This window comes from Engraulis encrasicolus, chromosome 5 (genome assembly GCF_034702125.1).
Source record: "Engraulis encrasicolus isolate BLACKSEA-1 chromosome 5, IST_EnEncr_1.0, whole genome shotgun sequence".
NCBI lineage: Eukaryota > Metazoa > Chordata > Actinopteri > Clupeiformes > Engraulidae > Engraulis > Engraulis encrasicolus.
Genome location: NC_085861.1, coordinates 52,551,795 through 52,570,851, shown reverse-complemented (window position 1 = coordinate 52,570,851; position 19,057 = coordinate 52,551,795). Strand labels below are relative to the sequence as shown.

Sequence of the window (19,057 nt, the reverse complement as noted above, 5' to 3'; positions counted from 1 at the left end):
AGAATGTCATCTCAGTTTTGAGAAATTAGCCAAACCAATCGAGAAAAACTGTAATTAACTACACAGCTTTCATTCTCTGCTCACCTGTCTCAAGTCAGAAATTTGCTTTCTTGCACCCACCACCTCCCTTCCGTCGTTGTTCGGTCGACTCGTCAGGAATCCTGCCGTAGCTTCCTCTCCAGTTCACCATACTCTATTGCAATAATGAACTAATGAAATCATTTTTTCATCTAATTATTTTTACAATTTGGCTGAGCAAACAAATATCTGCAATAACAGTTCGACAGTCAGATGAATCATCATTGCAAAATGGGGACATTAATGTTGGCATTGAAAAAAAAACCCCTCAAAACATTGTCTGAGATCATTTAATTTGACTAAATTGACTTCCTTCACAGGTCACACAGATAGATACATAGCCTGTCCTGGGCATCAGTGACTCAACAACAGGAGCAAGGTGCTGAGCAGCATGAGAGGGGAGCATGTCGTCTTAGGAGAGAAGTTGACCCAGCTGGAACAAACAAACCACAACCTAGTAAGTTTTTCATGCCCAACGTGCCATTCCCACCAAGAACTGCAATGGGATGTGCTAGTTGCTCTGATCGGAAAAAAGGACACTCCCCGAGAAAATGGGTAGCATAACACCCTGTCCCCCCCCCTGTTACTAGATCTAACCTGGCTCTTGCCAAATGAATGTAGTTCCACATCGCTTGACACATCTGGGAGAGCGCCATGTTGTGTTCATTTTCAGAAGATGGACGTTGCCACCAATAAATTCCTTCAAAACCCTTCTCTGTTCATCTTTTAAAGAATCAACATGTGGTAGATTCTACGATACAGTTGAAAACTGGAGAATCTATGCTGGCACAAGATTCCTCAATGTGAACTGGTCTTGCTTTCTTCCCTACTCTGAGGGTCCCCAAGTATGGTTGTCATCCACACTTATGTGTATGTGTGGATCTGGTGGAGGCTTGTGGAGCCACATATACTGTATCTTGCAAGAGCCAGGTTACACTAAATCAGTTTGGAACAAGATGGGTGACAAGCAGAGTCTCAGAGAGAGAGGGTTAATGTACTTACAGTATTTCTCAATTGGTTTTGTAGATTTCTCGATTCTCTCTCGCAATTTGCAAAACATAATATTCATTCTCAAAACAGCTTTAACAAATGGCAAAACACCATGGATGACCTGAAAAACCAAGTCTCTTGCTCAAAATCGTTAGTTTGTCTTTCAAAACCAAACTTTTGTGTCAATGAACGTGTTAGTGCCAGCAGAATGGTTAGTCATTGTGTCATAGTGTGTGGACAAGTTAGTCAAATCCATTTGTCATGTTGTAAATTGACTAGTACACTCTTGAGGATCTTTTCTGAAGTGAAATGTTGTTTAGATCGGCTGGGAAATGTTGTAAATTCGACCTTATATCACATTGATCAGATAAGATTATACTAGATATAAATTTGAAGTATGACCTATTTATTGACAGGTTTTCTCATGGCAAAATACAAAAAATAGCCAACTCTGGTTGAGCTGTCAAAATGCGCCCCCTACCACCCTTTTTACTTGTCTTGCAGGCCCATGTGAAAAAAATATAGAACTGAAAAGTAAAATAAATTTGTAACAATACACTGATACTGTATAAAGTGCACCTTCTGTCTTTCTGTCATTCTAGGGAAATATTGTAATTTTTCATGGAGCGTAAATATAAGGGCACATGAGGCATAGAGTAATGTAATGCAGTACAGTGCCTATTGTTGTATTGCATGCCTGTTTTCTCTTTCCCTTCTACTACCTTTGATTAGAGAGAGTCAATATTTACCTGGAAGCATTTTACCAATTCACATCACATTTATAGACAAAAATCCAATGGAAATTATACAGTATACACATTATGACAGCTCGGTAAATCATTTTGCATGTCAAGACTTAAGCTATGACCTATGAGCCTAAATGTTTTGGGGGGTGAGTTTCATGCATTCAGTGACAAAGCTTTTTGAGTGATATGACAAAAGCAATTGATAACGTACGAAAAGACTGAGAATTGTACACAACAATTGCATGGTGGACCAAAGCATTTGCTATATGCTGAAAACTATGAGAAACTGACTTTATCATGTGCACAGGTAACAGCAGTCACAATTGAACAAAAACTTTTCAGAATGTTATACTGTTGTGAGAAATGTACAAAACCAATTGAGAAAAACTGTAAGGAAAGAAATGGTTTGAAACGTAACAATCTCTAGATAACAGGCAAAAACCTTGTTTTTACAGCTCCCCCCTATGGAACAAACTCAACAAAAAGGCCATACTTTCACATTAAAGGTCAACCACGTAAACAGTATCAGTCATCCATGCACCTTGAACCTGACTGATCACTGTCCTGGATAACTGCTGTGAAGTTCTGATGTGGAATGCCAGGGCAGGGCAGAGAGTTGTTTGTCTCCAAAGACCTAATATCTGAAAAAAGATATTCGAGAGCAAAATGGGAATAAAACTTGTATTGTCTGTATATGAACAGTGTAGCTCTAAGATCATTTACCAATCAAAAAGATGAGAGCAAATCATTTTTAGGGGTGCTGAGACTTATAAAGGTATGGCAATATAGTTTATTTAGATTTACAATGCCCCTATGTGCCACTGGGCACAGAAAACATGAAGTAAAAAACAAAGTACTTGTGGCGCATCAACACCAACCTTGCATGAAGAAAGAGAAGATCACATCCCCTCCTTTCAGAAAGTCTCTTTGCCGAAGGTCATCCAAACTCATATGAATATCCAATCCTATGTGACACATAGAAAGTCTCACCATTGCCGATAAGTCCACCGACCTCACGGGGGTTTCCCCAGAAATCTGACCCATCTGTATAGGAAAAGGGAAGAGAAAATACCCAGACAATCCAGAGACAATGGCGAGCCATCAACGCAGTTACAATGTCATGTTTCACAAAGAAAGTAAAACACCACAAAGTCCAAATTATTATGACGAGCAGCTATAAAAACAGTGTTTCTGGGCTTAACCTAGTAAGTGATGGCCTCTGTTATAAATTAGCTGATTACCAGAATGGCAATGACCAAGTCGTAATGTATTACTAAAGACCCTATGCACTGTCATATTGGTGTACGTAGTGTTATGGCAGTAAAGCTTTTTCAGTGACTGTGTGCACACCATTTGGAAGTTGCACTATCTGCAGAGGGGACTTTTCACAAGGCATACGTCCACACAAAATTGTATCTATTCCACCTATTAAAATGATTTCCCAACTGGAATGTTTCTCTTTCTCTGTAGTTTAATGTGTCGAAATGAAGTTGCTGCCTCAAAAGCTCTACCAGAGATAAACGGATGTTATGAATTTTCAAAAGGGTGCCCTACTCATAACATAGTAATATTCAGAATATTTTTCACATACTGCACTCATAATATTAGGCTACATGTATTAATAAATCAAGTAAAATGGTAAATACTTCTTGCAGACTGAGATATTGCAAAACACAGGGCGGCAATGCAACACAAATCGTGTCGCACATCCACAGAAAGGATAGCCAATTAAGCCTGATTCGGACGGGACTTTTATTACCTATGGACCCCCGGTAATTCGGAATAATTACGGAGAATGTCTGAGTTCTTAGTCCTGTGCGAATGTGCCATGCGCGATTTGTGAGGTAATAATTCCGCCGCAAATTACCTACTGTATTTCGGCGAAACACAGACGTCCTGGGGTAATTTCACATAGGCGCGCCATCTGTACCCCCTTATAATGTCTGTAAATTGAGTGAATAACAGACGTTTATTTATCCCGTCCGAATGCGCACCGAAAAATCACAGAGGTCCGGGGGTAATTGCGAATTACCAGGGGTCCATAGATAATATTTATCCCGTGCGAATAAGGCTTTTCAGTAATTCACATTCTATGACTTAAATGGTTGGGGTGGTCAATATGGTCATAGCTCTTTGGGTAAATGACCCTGTGTGGGCTACTCACAGTATTGAAACGCTGGATCTGCTGTTATACTCCTCTGATTGGACATGCGGAGCTGTGTGTGTGGATTCTGGTCCACCACCAAGAATGTAAACTGTCTCCATGCCAATGGCCACTCAAGCTGTTCGTCATAGTCTCCAGACACCAGGCGTACATACAGGCCAAAATAAGTCCCTCTCAAACTAATTAAAAACTGATATCCATAACCATCTGTGGAGTAGTATCTTGGGCTTTCTATATCGGTATAACCACTTGTGCTCAAACGTTCCTCAAAGTTTTGTATCTGCAATGTTTGATGGGGGCATTCAGTTTCTGAGAGGTTGATGTCGTCTACAGAGAAGCCCCCACTTGAAGACCCTGATCCCTTGTGGCCCACAAACTCCACCTGGAAAGTCTTAGAGGCATTCAGGGGAACATGGTGGATCTTCCAGTAATGATGTGGCAAGCCTACAGTAGCAAAGCAGCAGTGAGGAAAACATAAGGAGGTACATCCACAATTCTCATTTAACCATATTTCAAGCAGCAATATACTTTATACCTCTCCCTATAGGGAGGGAAAGTAATATCATCGCCCCCTGCTGGCAGCGTTCCTAGCCTCTGCATGAAATGAAAGGGTTTTTTTTTCTTTAGAAAATTACATTTCGGCTCTGACAACGAAGAGTAGTGGCTGTCATATTATATGCACGTTGGCCTGTTTTATCAATTCAGGTGATAAAATGTTTGTTTTTCAACTGATCTCAACAGATTTTATTATTCTTAAAAAAAGCTAATACAGGACTACACTGACTTGGATGTGCGACGTGTTTACTCCACATAATTAGCATAGCAAATTAGCATAGCCAAACATCAGCCAGAGAGGTGGTTATCCGTCACCACAGAGGCCACCATATCTACCAGAGAAGCTACTACATAGCTATTACATATATGTAACAAGACGCCAATATGGCACTTACAGGTTTATGAGAATGGGAAGAAACGCAAATAACTTGCATCCATTTGTTTCTCTGTTGTCAATGAAGCACGAAGCACAGTATGCTAGTTTCCAACAAGATTGGCACAATTTCTATTTTTCTTAATAGGGCAAAAAATTACTCAAGATTTTCACAGGTAGTAGTCATCGTATGTTGTAAGCTGAAACATGTGTCTGGTGTATAAATTCAGCTTCATATCTTTGTGGGATTAAAAAAAAAAAAACTTTTCTATGGGAGTTTCAATAGGATCGCCCTGGTGTTAGGAACGCAACCGCTAGGATCGCTGTTTGTGACTTTCCCTCCATATAAAAAAATATTACTCTTAAAGGAACAGTCCACCCATTTTTGATTTTGACATATTTGCAGTATTTCCAAGCATTATTCATGAATGTGCGTATCATTGGGGGGCAACATACCGCCATTCCGACAGTATTTGATTGTCATTCCAAGCCATTTTGAGTCATTTGACCATTGTTGCAAGTATGTAAAGGCGCGTGAACATTTGCAACAATGACATTTGCAACAATTGACATTTGCAACAATGTTGCTACATGAGCGGAAGTGGAGAGAGTGACAGCGCAATTACAGGATTAGTGTATAATTTAGTGTCTAATTTTGTCACGGACCAAATGCCCTTGCAGGTAGGGTCTGAAAACAGTTCCTGCAAGCTGGAAAAATGTTTTTGTTTTTTTTCCAATAAAAGTCAATGTCGGAATGGCGGTATGGCGGAATGTAACCCGTATCATTTTCTTATCATTGTTTTCAGTACTTAGATTTATTGGATCAGAAGTATTAGCATAATCACTGGAAGTAAATGGGAACATTAGTATCAAGCCACAATTGATCACAGGACAGGATTAAATAGCTTTGAAAATAGTTTTGCACGCTGGTGAATTATACTAGACTAGTACTAAAATCCTAGAGTTTGACACCAAAAGGCATTTGTGAGACAAAGTCGGCAAACAGTCTTGGTTTGTTAATTTGGGTGTGCTGAATTCAAATCTGCAATATGCCAAGCGCTATCTGGCCTCTGTTGACCTCTAGAGGTAATTTAACTTTGACACTGAAAGCGTACCAACTGAGCCCAGTTAATCAGGTTTTTACGCAATTAATTAATTAATTTTAAGCAAAGTGATGATTGAAATTGACAAATGGATTTGTTTTGGCCAATATTGGCCTAAACTCACGTTTACTTTGAAAAAGAAGTTGTTATTATTAGTGAGTAATTAATAGTTAGTGATTAAGGCAGCCACGGCACAAGAATTTCTGTTTCGGATGGGCCAGACCATTTTTGGATGGCACTTCAGTCATTGCCACATAGCCTACCATTAGACTAATGTCACAGAATCCATGGAAACCTGGGAACAAACAAGTCACTTTACAGACAGTGTTGTGGCTAGGGCAAAATACATGCATGAAGGGAAATGAATGCATAAAAAGCAAACATACACCAGCATTTTCTGTGAGGAAATGCAATCTAGTTATTATGATAACTAGTCCCTACAGTTCATTTTATGAAACTTTATGAAGAAAGACCTGGGCAAATATAGCCCATTCCATTCAGTAGGCTCATCATTTCTCATGAAGTAGGCCCTAGGCTAATTGAATCTTGAGTTGTTTAACCTCTCACACTAAAGTAGGCCTATATGGCCCAATCAGTTTTTTTTGACATTACCACGAAAATCATGATCATTGCCAATGCCAATCACAAATAAAGAATGGTCTACTTTCCAATCACTTTTAAAATCTAACCAGGGTGCTCCATTTGTGCAAAAGGAAATATTGCCTCATAAAACAATAGGCCGACTGTTCAGAAACTCAAGGCTGAGAAACGAATGAGCAGGCACAGTGGGGGTTTGGGGGGATGTGATATTGGTAAGCAAGAATTCTGTAACCAAGCCAATGGGGGTCTCCCCGACGAGATTTGTTTCGTATTGCATCCATCACGCACTTGAAAATACAATTAAAATGTTTGTGTTGTTAGTAATACCGCAGCAAACACGAATAGGCTACTGTAGCGACCAAGGATCACTGCCGGGGCAGGTTCGATCAGATAGTCGGGGCTGGTTTGATCACAGGCCTAACTAAATTATAGTGTGAAATAGCAAGCAGATTGCTTGATAAATTAATAAAGGCATGTCTTTTTTACCATGGTTTCTTATAAAGATCAGCTTGAATGCAAAGATAGAAATGTTTAATTGGCTAATGATTAAATAATCATTAAATATCACTAAACTTGTTAAAAACCTAAGCTGTTGAACATATTACTGGCAAAAAAGTTCCAACAACACGTCACATTCAACATTTAACCTAATTTGGCTATCTTCAGTTCAATTCCATATTCCTTTCATGTTACTGAAAAATGACATAGACCCCCATTGTAGTGCCATATAATGGAAGTCAAAGGAATCCATTGATTGAACCTGCCCTGACATTAGTGATCGAACCTGCCCCGGCCATTTGAGGCACAGATTTTTTCACAAAAGCTGTTACCCTGCTTGAATCAATCATCTGATGATCTCAAACTTTGTTCTGATTTATAGCTGAGTCCCTTAACAGTCAATCAAAATGTGTTTAATCTTTTTATCTTTAACCGTCACTTTTCTGGGATGTGTTGAGTGGAATGTGTAAAATCCACGGAATGACACCCCAAAACTGAAAAGTTGCTCTCACCTCAAGGGTTAATGACTTTGAGAACTCCAATGTAGGTTGACTTATTCTAGTCCAAATGGACATCATTTTGGTGTTGAAATTATCTCTCAGCACCTCTTAGTGTAGTGGCAATCAACAATGATCATTCCTGCCCTTGATCGGACCAGCCCCGGTCTCCCCTATTTACAGTAAATAATTGGGTGAATTTACATTGAGATGTCCAGCAGCATACACAAATACACAATACAGAACTCACACTAATCAACAAGGTTCAAAGTGTTCTGTGACAATGCCTTGCAGTAGCCCGTATGGATTTTGGTGATCTTAAAGATTGTCCAGTGTTAGGTGCACTACTACCACACACACACACACACACACACACACACACACACACACACACACACACACACACACACACACACACTGGTAGCCCTTCTAAATGTTTTGGGGGGCTTTTTGAGGTCTTTATATAGACAGGGCAGTCAAAGAGATGTCAAGAAGTAAGTGGGAGAGAGACAGGGTCCATGTTCCCATATTTGGAAGAAATTATTCAAATATAGGCCCTATGTTCCAAAACTCCATGTTCCCACATTTCCGGGTAAACTAATTGAAGGTGCCTTTCTCTCCGCCTTAATTTGAATAAACTCTTAGAAATGTGACAACATGGAGCAGCTGGAATATGCTGTGGGACCGATGAGCTGTGGGACCAATGGGCCTGAAAATTAGGTAGCACTGCATATCTCCTGGTTGCACTGCATATCTCTTATTCACATACTTAGCATTGTTAGCATGATTAGCATAATTGTTAGCATGGCACAGCATGGCATGGCATTAGCGCAGCACTATGACTCTCTGTAAAGTCATAGCAATGTTGTTATGATGTAGTTAAGCATTTTCAGCAAGTGAATAGGGTGGCCGGCAACCCCTGCTGCAATAAGAGGCTACAAAGTGAAAATGAAATACAATTGACAAATGTAATATTAGTGGAAAATTACTATATTAGCAATGTTAGCATTGCTAGCCTGTCTGCTAACCTAAGTTTCCTTGGGCTTGTTTTTAATGGAGCAGTCCTGCTTTTGCTCTGCAGTGTGCATGCACACTCTGCCATTTCAATGCATTCTGGTTAGAAAATTCCTTGGGATTCTCTGCTTTTGCTCTGCAGTGTGCAGGCACACTTGGCCATTTCAAACCAAAACACATTGAAATGGCAAAGTGTGCATGCACAAAGCAGCACTGCTCCATCAAAAACAAGCCCCTTATAGTGCAAGCAATGGGTGAAAAAATCGCTCACAAGGTGATACAAGCATGAAACTTGGCACAGGTGTTCTTTAGGACATGCTTATCAATATCAGGGGTGGAGCCACTCAGAATTCCATGTTGCATAGCAACGGTTGCTAGGTAAAGCATTTCCCTTAGCAACCAGCATTAATTATGCAGTTTTAAATTGATTTTGTGGTATTAAGGCATCTGTACCCTGAGCCATTGTCTTAAAATCATTGTAGCAATGCTGAAAAGGCTACATATTTCAAATATGCACCCTTTTCCTTACAGTAGCAACCAGCATCAATGAAAACAGGTTCCGAGCAATTGTATGTATTGTATTGTGATCTGAATATTGACCGTGTATCCTAAAATCACTACATGAATCCTTCAAGAGGTTATACATTAGCAACATGTGCAACAATGGTCCCTTTGATGTCATTTTTTTCCATTGAAGTCATAGAAATTGTGTGGAAAAATACAGGGGTTGTACAAAATAATGGAAATACCTGTCATTTTAGAGTGGGACGTTTCATGGCACAAGTGGACCAGCCTGTTACCAATCTTCATTAACTGCACATTGCATCAGTAAGGTTAAGTGTGAAGATTCAATTAGCAGGGTAAGAGCACAGCTTTGCTCAAAATCTTGCAGTGCTTACAACATTATGGGTGACATATGCACACAACATTATGGGTGACATATCAGAGTTCAAAAAGGAGAAATTCTTGGTGCGCGTGTAACTGTTGCATCTTTGACCAAGACAGCAAGTCTTGATGATGTATCAAGAGCCACAGCATCCAAGGTAATGTCTGCATACCACCAAGAAGGATGATCTTCATCCAAAGTGAATAACTGTGGATGCAAGAGGAAGCTGTCTGAACTCTCTGAAAGGGATGTTTCGGTGCTGACCTAGACTGTATCCAAAAAAGAGTTTCTCCTTTTTGAATTCTGATATGTCACCCATTGTGTTGTGTGCATTGCAAAATGTGGAGCAAAACTGTTGAATCTCCACACTTCACCTTACTGGTGCAATGTGCAGTTAATGAAGATTGGCCAACAGGCTGGTCCACTTGAGCCATGAAACTTCCCACTCTAAAATGACAGGTGTTTCCATTATTTTGTCCAAGCCCTGTACAATATACACTTCTATTTACTTTTTGAAGACACAAGACAATGAACACAGTTAGGGCAGTGCTGTGTTGTTAATTGTAGCCTAAGTGATTCTTGACATGTCCTGGTAGCCTTTTATTAATCACTATATAAGTACAGTGAGTTGGGTGCTACAATATTAAGATACAAACTGGTATCCAAAAAGTTGGGACACTTGGTATTTTGTAAATTAAAACAAAATACTCTTCAATCCATACAAACATTCAATCCATACATTAGATGGAGAGCTGTGCAAAGAGAGGAAAGCTGAAGTGAAAGCAAACCAAGTTGGTTCCTCTACATCAGGAGAGTTTTGACCATGGGGTGGCCAGGTTGGGGCCCATTGAAATCTCGCTACTTGGAAATATAACAAGTTCATATTCTGGTTCTGGGCATCCTGTGTGGTGTCCCGTTGAAAACAATGGCATTAAAATATAATATAATAGAATAGATAATAAAAGAAAGCCTTAATTGACATTATACAAAGTATACTGAGATTGGAGCTTCCCTACAAGATGCACAGTCCTTTACACTAGATGAACACAGTCCAGTAAGTGTAAGTTCAGTGTAGTGACAGCTTTGGGGAAGAATATTAATTTCAAATTAGGCTAGTCTGTGTGGTGCTGAGCAGTCAGTGTGGTAACCCATTGATATTATTGTAGCATAAGCATATCTCATCATGCATGCAAACATACTCATATACAATTCATGCAGACTATTAGCTGTGGAACTCAGACTGTGAACACTGTGAAAACCAATTTCAGTCTCTTGCCATAGCTGATGTTTGTGAATCTGGCAAAATGGTGAGGGTTTTGGGAAGAATGTGTGTGGTCTTTAAACACTTTCATCTATGACTGGGGCACTCTTGAACAATGCCTAAGGAACATTTCACTTCCCATAAGCATCATCGTCAGTTCTTGAGGTAGAATTTATATATTTCTCTACAGTTGTTAATGTCACACCTCCCTAAGAGGTGGTCAAGGTGTGAGTTCTGTGATTCGATCTCAAGAAGGATTCTCTAAATTGTTGCAATCCAATGACTCCCACTCACCAAGGCTATTCTGCCACAGCATATCAAGAGGGAAGTTGGCTATTGTAATGCAGACATGTAGTGTCATATCGGCAGTTGTCCTCTCTGGCTGAGTGAGAATGGACTGGCTCAGCACAGTGGAAGATTCTTTGGTCAAATTTGCTTGAAGACAGTGCAAATTGTCCAGAGTTGTTGAAGTGTTGTTGATAGAGCAGATGTTAAGACTATACATGTGTTTATGCACATCTCAAATGTTGACTACACAAAGCTGACTGTGAGAAAACAATGCCTTTGGCAGTGAAATTCTGCCAATTGAAAATGTTCAATTCAATTCTGTCTAGCTATAGTCGATAGCAATCAATAGTTCTCTGAAATATTATAGCCTAGTGTTATAAAGAAATGAAAGGTTTGGTACTTTTAACTTATACAATATACAGAGTCAGTAGAGGGGTGTATCATTGTTATACTGACTAGTATAGGGAGAAACACATTTCTTTGCATTCCAAATACTGTTGTTTTGAATGTAACTTGCCTTTAACTTGACATATAATTAGGCCCGTGAGGTTGAAAGAATGTTAGTCATCCTAAAGATATGTGGCACCCATTTAGGTTTGGATTTAAATATTAATAATACTGGGGTAAGCATGAGGACCACTGTCAGATGACACTTCTCAACACAGCACGCATGTATCATGTCATATACTATATGCATTCTTTCTTCCTGATTTTTTTTTTTTTCTCTGGTCAGTTGGCAGTATTTGGTACAGGTATATAATATAAATATAGGCCTGCCATATAGAGACATTTGTAAAGCCTGTTTCACTTGACATGATTTTAAAAAAGACATGACAATTTTTATTATTCACATATTTACAATGATTTTGGGTGGATAAAATTACATCATAAGGGGTCATTATTGTACATATTTGCCATGTATAACCTCTTAAAGTATTGCTACAGTGATTTTAGGAAAATGACTCTGGGTACAGATGCCTTCATACCACAAAATCAATCATAAATGGCATAATTGATACTGGTTGCTAGGGAAAATGCTTTCCCTAGCAACCGTTGCTATGCAACATGGAATTCTGAGTGGCTCCACCCCTGATATTGATAAGCATGTCCTAATGAACACTTGTGCCAAGTTTCATGCTTGTATCACCTTGTGAGCGATTCTTCCAGTATTCAACACCCATTGCTTGCGCTATTAGTTAAAGTTCAATGTCCTCTAGGCATAAGACTAGGCCTATGCCGACTTTGTCTCTCAAATGCCTTGAACTCCTTAAATAAGCCGCGTTTTGGAATTCTTGTATTAGTCTATCCATTAATTTTAAAGTAGGTTATAAGTACATTTGAAAATGTTTTGTTTCTTTCCATTTGCATTGCATTTGGCTATACCCTACTGATAAACTGGGCAAAGCAAACAAATAGGCAAAAAAATTATATGCACAATCATGAACAATGCTTGGAAATACTGCAAATATGGGGAAAAAAAATGGTGGACTGTTCCTTTAAAGACAACTCTTTATCGAACTAAAGCCTTTAACATAGCCGGATGTTCCTTGACAAGTCAAGAAAAAAGTACAAGACAAACATAACGACTAAATGAAAAAAATGTTGACATTACCCGTGACCTGTCCGATCAGCTTGCGAGTTCCCTCAACATCATCTTCACTGTCGAACTCCCTGATCCAGATGTTGAGCTGATCCGTTTCATTCCCGTTATAGTAATCGTAGAACTGAAGACACTGCACTTGGCATGGTCTAGTTGGAGTCATCCTCCTAGTTATGAGCCTGGAGGAATCCCCTTCGTTTCCTTTCACAGTGCTGAAGTGCATGAAGAAGCCATTGCCTGAAGGATAATGTAGATGAGCCCGATTGGTTGATTGATTGAATTAGCTGCATTCTGGTTAATAACCCCTTTCCTCTATTGTGATTTGGTTGTCTGTCAGCAACATGACGCAAAAAACTACTGATTGGATTTGCATAATAAACTCGAAGAGGATGTGTATGACATGTGTATTTGACTTTTTTTGCTGTAGTTTTGTAGTTGTACTAGTAGCAGTGGTAGTAGTTGTGGTTGTAGTAGTAGTTGTTCTTTTCTCTACTGTTGTTTCTGCTACCTTGTTGGTTGGTGCCCAGCTGGGTGTGATCTGAATAGGGACCTCCATCTATTTGGCTTACTCTCTTCCATCCAGACACTTCCTTGCAGAGGACTGTCATATTGCACATGCCCTCATCATCAAAACTGCAGTGTTCCATGAAGGAGACGGCTGCATCTAAGTTAACAATGAAACACTTAGTAACACACAATAACCAAAAAGCCAAACAAATGTTGTTGATTAATTTGAGTCGATCAATATGTGGTTCCTACCACAACAATAGAGTCTGTTAAGTTCCAGTACGTCCGTGGAGCTCATTTCTGTACTTTTGCCGATCACGTCTTGAAATTCTGGATCACTGGTGAGGATGGTGTTTCCATTTCCATTACTGAAAGCACTTGCCCGATAATGCATGACTGATGTGTAGTCATACAACGTATCAAGGAGACTAATGGTGCTTTGGCTCTTTTTTAGAAAATTGTTTTCTCTTCCTTGGGAGGAGACAGAACAAAATACTGAGTAAGAATCCATTTCATACATCTTTATATTCATTGAGGTATTTAGCCATGGTTTCATTTCGCCAGACCTCAATACTCAACGTTCTCTTTAAGGAATAGTGACATGAATGCCGACTATTATGGCTGTTAGTGTCGACTCGGATAATTATGAATGAGAAGACAGGATTGTCAACAGATACAGTGGGAGAAATAAGTATTTGATCCCTGGATGAGTTTGTTAGTTTACCCACTAATAAAGACATGATCAGTCTTTCATTGTAGGCATATTCTAACATGGACACAGTATAAAAAATAATCCAAAAAATTACTTAAAAGAAAATATTAAATTGTGTTAAAAGTGTTTTCCAGGACATAGATCAGACATTTATTTTAGTTTATGACATTATTTGAGCATATCAGAAGGGATTTTTTGCACAGTGAATTTTCTTTTTGATATTCTGACTCTCCTGAGGGAAAACACCTACCATTGAATTTATAGACTGATCATGTCTTTATATGCAAACCAACAAAATCAGCAAGGGATCACATACTTATTACTCACATGGTGTCGACTGAAACAGATGAATCCTGGAATATGTGACCCTCCGACTATTTAATTGTGCTAGGTGAATAATTAGATAGCACCTTGTAGGCCTACTTTATTTCCTTTTGTTGAGGATGGGCTTCATTTCTGTTAACATTGTCTTCACAACAGGTATTCAATGGGAATGTGTCTTTTTTTACAGAGCTCTAAACAGATTATACAGAATCAATATGAGCTCTAAAAACACTGATTCATTTTGGTGCAACACAGAACACAGTTATAGTTTTATAGCTTCTTTGAGCACCATGTTGAGAACCTGTTTGGATGTTTTCCCAGACGATTGTGACATGGTCGTCTCTGTCATATCTGGATTGCTCATGGTAGAAGCCCAAGGCATGGAGGAGTTCATGCTCTACAATATCAACCCATTCACAGCCGGACCCAATAGAAATAACCTGTTCACCAGAGAAGACTTTTCCAACATAAGACCAACATCTGTAACACACAATGAGTACATCAGAATGATCAGTGTAGCCCGTTATTTCAATATTTAATTGTATTTACTTAATTTTATTGTTTAATTATATTTCTTTATCATTATTTAATGAAGATGTTGCATAAAATAGAGTTCCACACAGTGAATCTCTTACCCTCCTCTTTTATCAATGCTGATGTAGGGGTTTTGATTTTGTCGTGGAGTGAAGTCGATGCACGTTTTCAGCCTGAACTGCTCAAGTGCCCTTAAAATGATGCCTTTGGCATGCAAACCTGTGAGGAAGGATCACAACACTTTCAAGCTCAACTTGATTCAATTACATGCACATCTTATCATTATTATATGGTTATACATATACATGATACAGTGGTGTAGTCTACGTAGAACGCAGGTATACGGAGTATACTCACTTCTAAATTTTAGGGGCTTCAGTATACCCACTTAAAATTGATTGATCCATTGTTTTGAACAGCACAAATATATACAGTATACCCACTTCAAAAAATACTCGAATAGACAGTATACCCACTTCAAAAAAGTAGACTACACCGTTGACATGATATATATGTCATTGTGAATGCCTATTCTCTTTTTTCAATTTAGAATGTAAACTGTGGTATTGTGGTCACATAGCCTATACCAACATGTTCAATGTGTTTAAAACCTTCCCATTTTTATCATGTCATTGTGTCCTCTGATGCTATTGGTAACTTATTAGTAACTGAATATAAATCACAGCACTAGCAACAATGTATAGTATGCTAAGCCTATACTCACCAAGATCGCCCGTCATCACATAAGGAACAGGATTGTCCCATCTTGCGTTCTCGTTAAGTAAAGAACTCCTGACATTGCTCTGGAGATTATTTGAAGCGTAAATAACATAGTGATGATTTTTTTTCAAATAGGTAAGAAATGTTAATTAAATGATAATTAAGGACTTTGGGCAATGTGTGATAGGCCTACCATATACACTTCCCACACTGAGTTTTTTTTCTTCGAGACACAGCGTTATAAATGTGCTGTTACCAGATTGGCAGTGACCAAGTCGTGGTGAGTGCATTACTGAAGTCCCCGTCTCATGTCATTGTAGTGTAGTACTATGGTAGTTAACTTTTTAACGACTATTACACTGTTCCAATGGTGGAACAGCGTACATTATGGGGCTACATGATTAGGCCTAAATATCAAGGATGTAAAAGGATGTAGGGCCTAATTATATCAAGGATGCAAGGAACCACCATGAATGCCTCAAATTGAAAACCACTGACCTCTATAATATCACCATCAAACAGATCCAGTCCTGCATCTAGAATGCAAAAATGCAAAGAAATATTCACTGTAGAAATACATGTTTGTGAGACATTAAATATTATTGCTATCCTTCATTTGTGTTTGATGAAGACCTACCTTCATTGATTTCATAAATGCTGTGAGCTTCATCTTCAAGATCTTGGAAAAAAAGATTACCATTCTAACAGAATCAGGGCAGTTTTTATATCGACATGATACACACATACTACATAAACGTTAATTCTTAATAATGACGTAGTTAAATAAAGTGTTATCCTAGACCTATTGACTGGTCATAGGTTAATTTTTGTAATTATTAAAAGCCAAACTCACCTAGGACATGAAGTGTTGGCTGAGAGAGAGAGAGAGAGAGATCATTGAACAGAAGGTGGGGGGGTGATGGGGAGGGTTTCCATTACAAGGGTCCTGACATTGCCAGAGGGTCTTATGAAGGCTTCTGATGTTATATTTTAATTAATTTATCTTCATATTTGAAGTACACTAGAATCCATAATTAGGCTGTATTAAAGCCTCCTACCAGACTGCATGTCCCCAGTGTATTCAACGCTAATAGAAATGGCACCAGCATTCTCCTTACATTATCTTCAAGGTGACTAGCAATGTTAATGTAGACCTAATACAGGCACAGAAACATGTTTATATCTAAACACACACACATGCACACAGACACACACACATCAAGCACATTCACAAACACATACAGCTGGGCCAACTGTTTTCTTTTATTGTAATTAGAATTTCATTTCTCTGATGTCACAATACCTCTGGCCTTGCTTGCATTTCCATCTGCTCTAACAAATGCTCTAAAACCCATGAGCATGGTCAGGACAGCTGACAGTTTTAGCTGGGCCCGGGACAAAGACATCTGAAAGGGCCCCAAACCCAAAGGGGTCACTTGTCCCTGGCTCAGGCAGAGATGGTGCCCGGAATTGGATCTTCATTACATTACATTGCATTGATTGTGGGGCCCTTTCAGATGTCTTTGTCCTGGGCCCAGCCAAAACTGTCAGTGGACCGTGCTCATTGATTTTTTTTGTTTTTTTGTAACATGAGCAGGATTGTATACCTTTATACATTACCTTACATCCATCCAGTAGTCCACCCTAAGTGTTTTCTGGCTTGGGCGAACATTAGCAGAGTTACCGAGTTATTGTATCGTTATTCAGAATAGCTTGGCGGGCATTCACAGTATCTCCAAACTTACCCCACAAAAATCACATGTCATGACACCAAACTTCTACAGTAGTACAAATATGGTCTCTACTCACAAAACGAAGCATTTGGAAGTTTGGAAATAGTCCAGGAGTTTATTATTATCAACACAAGCCGAATAGATTCTGTCCTGCAAAAGCTGCTGTTATAAATAAATATCATAATGCAAATTTTCTACTAGCCTTTCTATATAAGGTGTCTCTTACTGTCACTAGGAAAACAATAAGCCTACATTAAAGTCCAGTAAATAGATAAACAAATATTGCCAGTAATCATCAAATACATTGGCTACAACATTGCTAAACAGTGGAAGTTGGAGAGAATTTTGTTGTAGGCCTACTGCCCTACACCCAGGAACTTCCATGTGATAGGTGACAAACTGGCTCTCCTACAAAGGCAGACAGGAGCACCTCAGCTATTTGGTGCAAACCTCCTGTGGACGTCACTGTTGTTGCAGACCACACATACCCACTTGGAAGTGGCTTAAGTCATCAGGTAAATTCACCATGACATGAAATGGGTTAAAGCATTAAAGGAAAAAATGAAAATACACAGGTCATGACAATATGCATGATGATGGATGGTATTTAATACACAATAACAAAATAATCAATACATCATACACAATAAATACACAGGACTGATGTTGACTGATTAAATATTGTGCTCACATTCTGTAAACTGATGTGGAATCTGAATGAATCTTTTGCAACCATAGGCTACACTTGTCTAAATGTCATCAGTGTAAATAACAGCTGACTACACAAAGGATGGTCTGGTTTGCCACTGTACTTGGACTGTTTGAAATGTTGAACTCATACAAGGTATTAAACTGCTCATAGGTGAATCCAGCGCAGTAGGCTACTGGAAATAACCTGCCACATCACTTTCATGCACAGACTGGTTTTAACACCAAAGTAGTGTGTGGATGGAGTTTGTCTTTGTTGGAGCTGGACATCCTTTGCCTGTAGTTGTACAGTCAGCTTGGTTATCTCCGTCTTCTGAGTGGCCACCATGTCCCTCAACATCTGAAGCTCATAGCCATGGTCAGTGGTGGGATCTGTAAACAACGAACAACAACAGGAGTTAACAAAGTGCATATAAAATATCTCCCTCTCTCTCTCTTTCTCTCTTTGTTCCAGTGTTTAGCTGTTCAGTGGAGTTTGAGCTCTCTCCTTGTACCCTGTAAACAATCAGTTTGACTTTCCATTACATTTTCATAGTAATACAAGGTTGATGCGCATTAGTGTAGGGGTAAGATGTTTTGTTGATGTTTTTAGTTGATTTGAGAATGATTACTGGGTACAACAATCTCTACTAATGTTGCAATGTATAACTGAAGGCGCTGAAATAAAATGCACATTGTGAAGCATGGCACATCTGGGTTCTTAAATCAATACTATTCGTTATTATTAAATCTCAGTTCAGTTGCGATGGTTACATGAGGAAGGCTAATGAGATGGGATTCTAACGCTAATATCAGCAAAATACTTTGCCCATTCTGGGGACAGTAGCATTGCTGATTATTATTTACTACAAATAGCAACCAAGAGGCATCTCACAAATATCGTTTAATGACATTCTACAAGAAAACCTTTGACAACTGTACACAATATCAGCATTACTTTGGTTGCTACTTGCATGCACAATATGAACAGTCAACAGTGACAATACACTTACAGTTAGTCTATGCTAAATGACGCTAACAGATTCAATCCAGCTATGTGCTATGATCATCCACACAGTTCCAGCTGCCCAAAAATGCAAGGTAGCGCTACTAAATCGTATTTGAAGTGGTGGTATTATCACATTTTCAATGAGGTAGGTGCATTTAAGCGACATTAAGATAGCTTC

At 39.0% G+C, this 19,057-nt stretch overlaps 1 protein-coding gene across 2 annotated transcripts; it reads right to left on the bottom strand.

The window, feature by feature from the left end:
* Positions 1 to 352: 352 nt before the first annotated feature.
* On the bottom strand, positions 353 to 16,692 carry LOC134448669 (meprin A subunit beta-like). 2 transcript variants are annotated; one of them, XM_063198333.1, is made up of 15 exons: positions 16,509 to 16,692; positions 16,304 to 16,322; positions 16,088 to 16,129; positions 15,949 to 15,986; positions 15,455 to 15,533; positions 14,832 to 14,949; positions 14,498 to 14,676; positions 13,413 to 13,631; positions 13,162 to 13,317; positions 12,666 to 12,890; positions 3,979 to 4,422; positions 2,693 to 2,858; positions 2,375 to 2,455; positions 1,081 to 1,158; positions 353 to 511 (listed from the first exon to the last, which is right to left on the bottom strand). In XM_063198333.1, the coding sequence occupies exons 1-12, from the start codon at positions 16,557 to 16,559 to the stop codon at positions 2,752 to 2,754; spliced, it is 1,677 nt and encodes a 558-aa protein (XP_063054403.1). In that variant the 5' UTR covers positions 16,560 to 16,692; the 3' UTR covers positions 353 to 511; positions 1,081 to 1,158; positions 2,375 to 2,455; positions 2,693 to 2,751. The 2 variants fall into 2 exon arrangements, with proteins under 2 accessions (XP_063054403.1, XP_063054404.1); XM_063198334.1 differs by lacking the exon at positions 1,081 to 1,158.
* Positions 16,693 to 19,057: the final 2,365 nt, after the last annotated feature.

Bases quoted from the DNA above. Each gene is read 5' to 3' on its own strand.
- LOC134448669 (XM_063198333.1), bottom strand. From the start codon at position 16,559: ATGCTGGTGCCATTTCTATTAGCGTTGAATACACTGGGGACATGCAGT. The intron at 14,677-14,831 runs GTAAGAGATTCA...TGTGTGTTACAG, and splicing joins AGCATTGATAAAAGAGGAGG to ATGTTGGTCTTATGTTGGAA. The intron at 12,891-13,161 runs GTAGCAGAAACA...ATTATCCTTCAG, and splicing joins GCTGGGCACCAACCAACAAG to GCAATGGCTTCTTCATGCAC.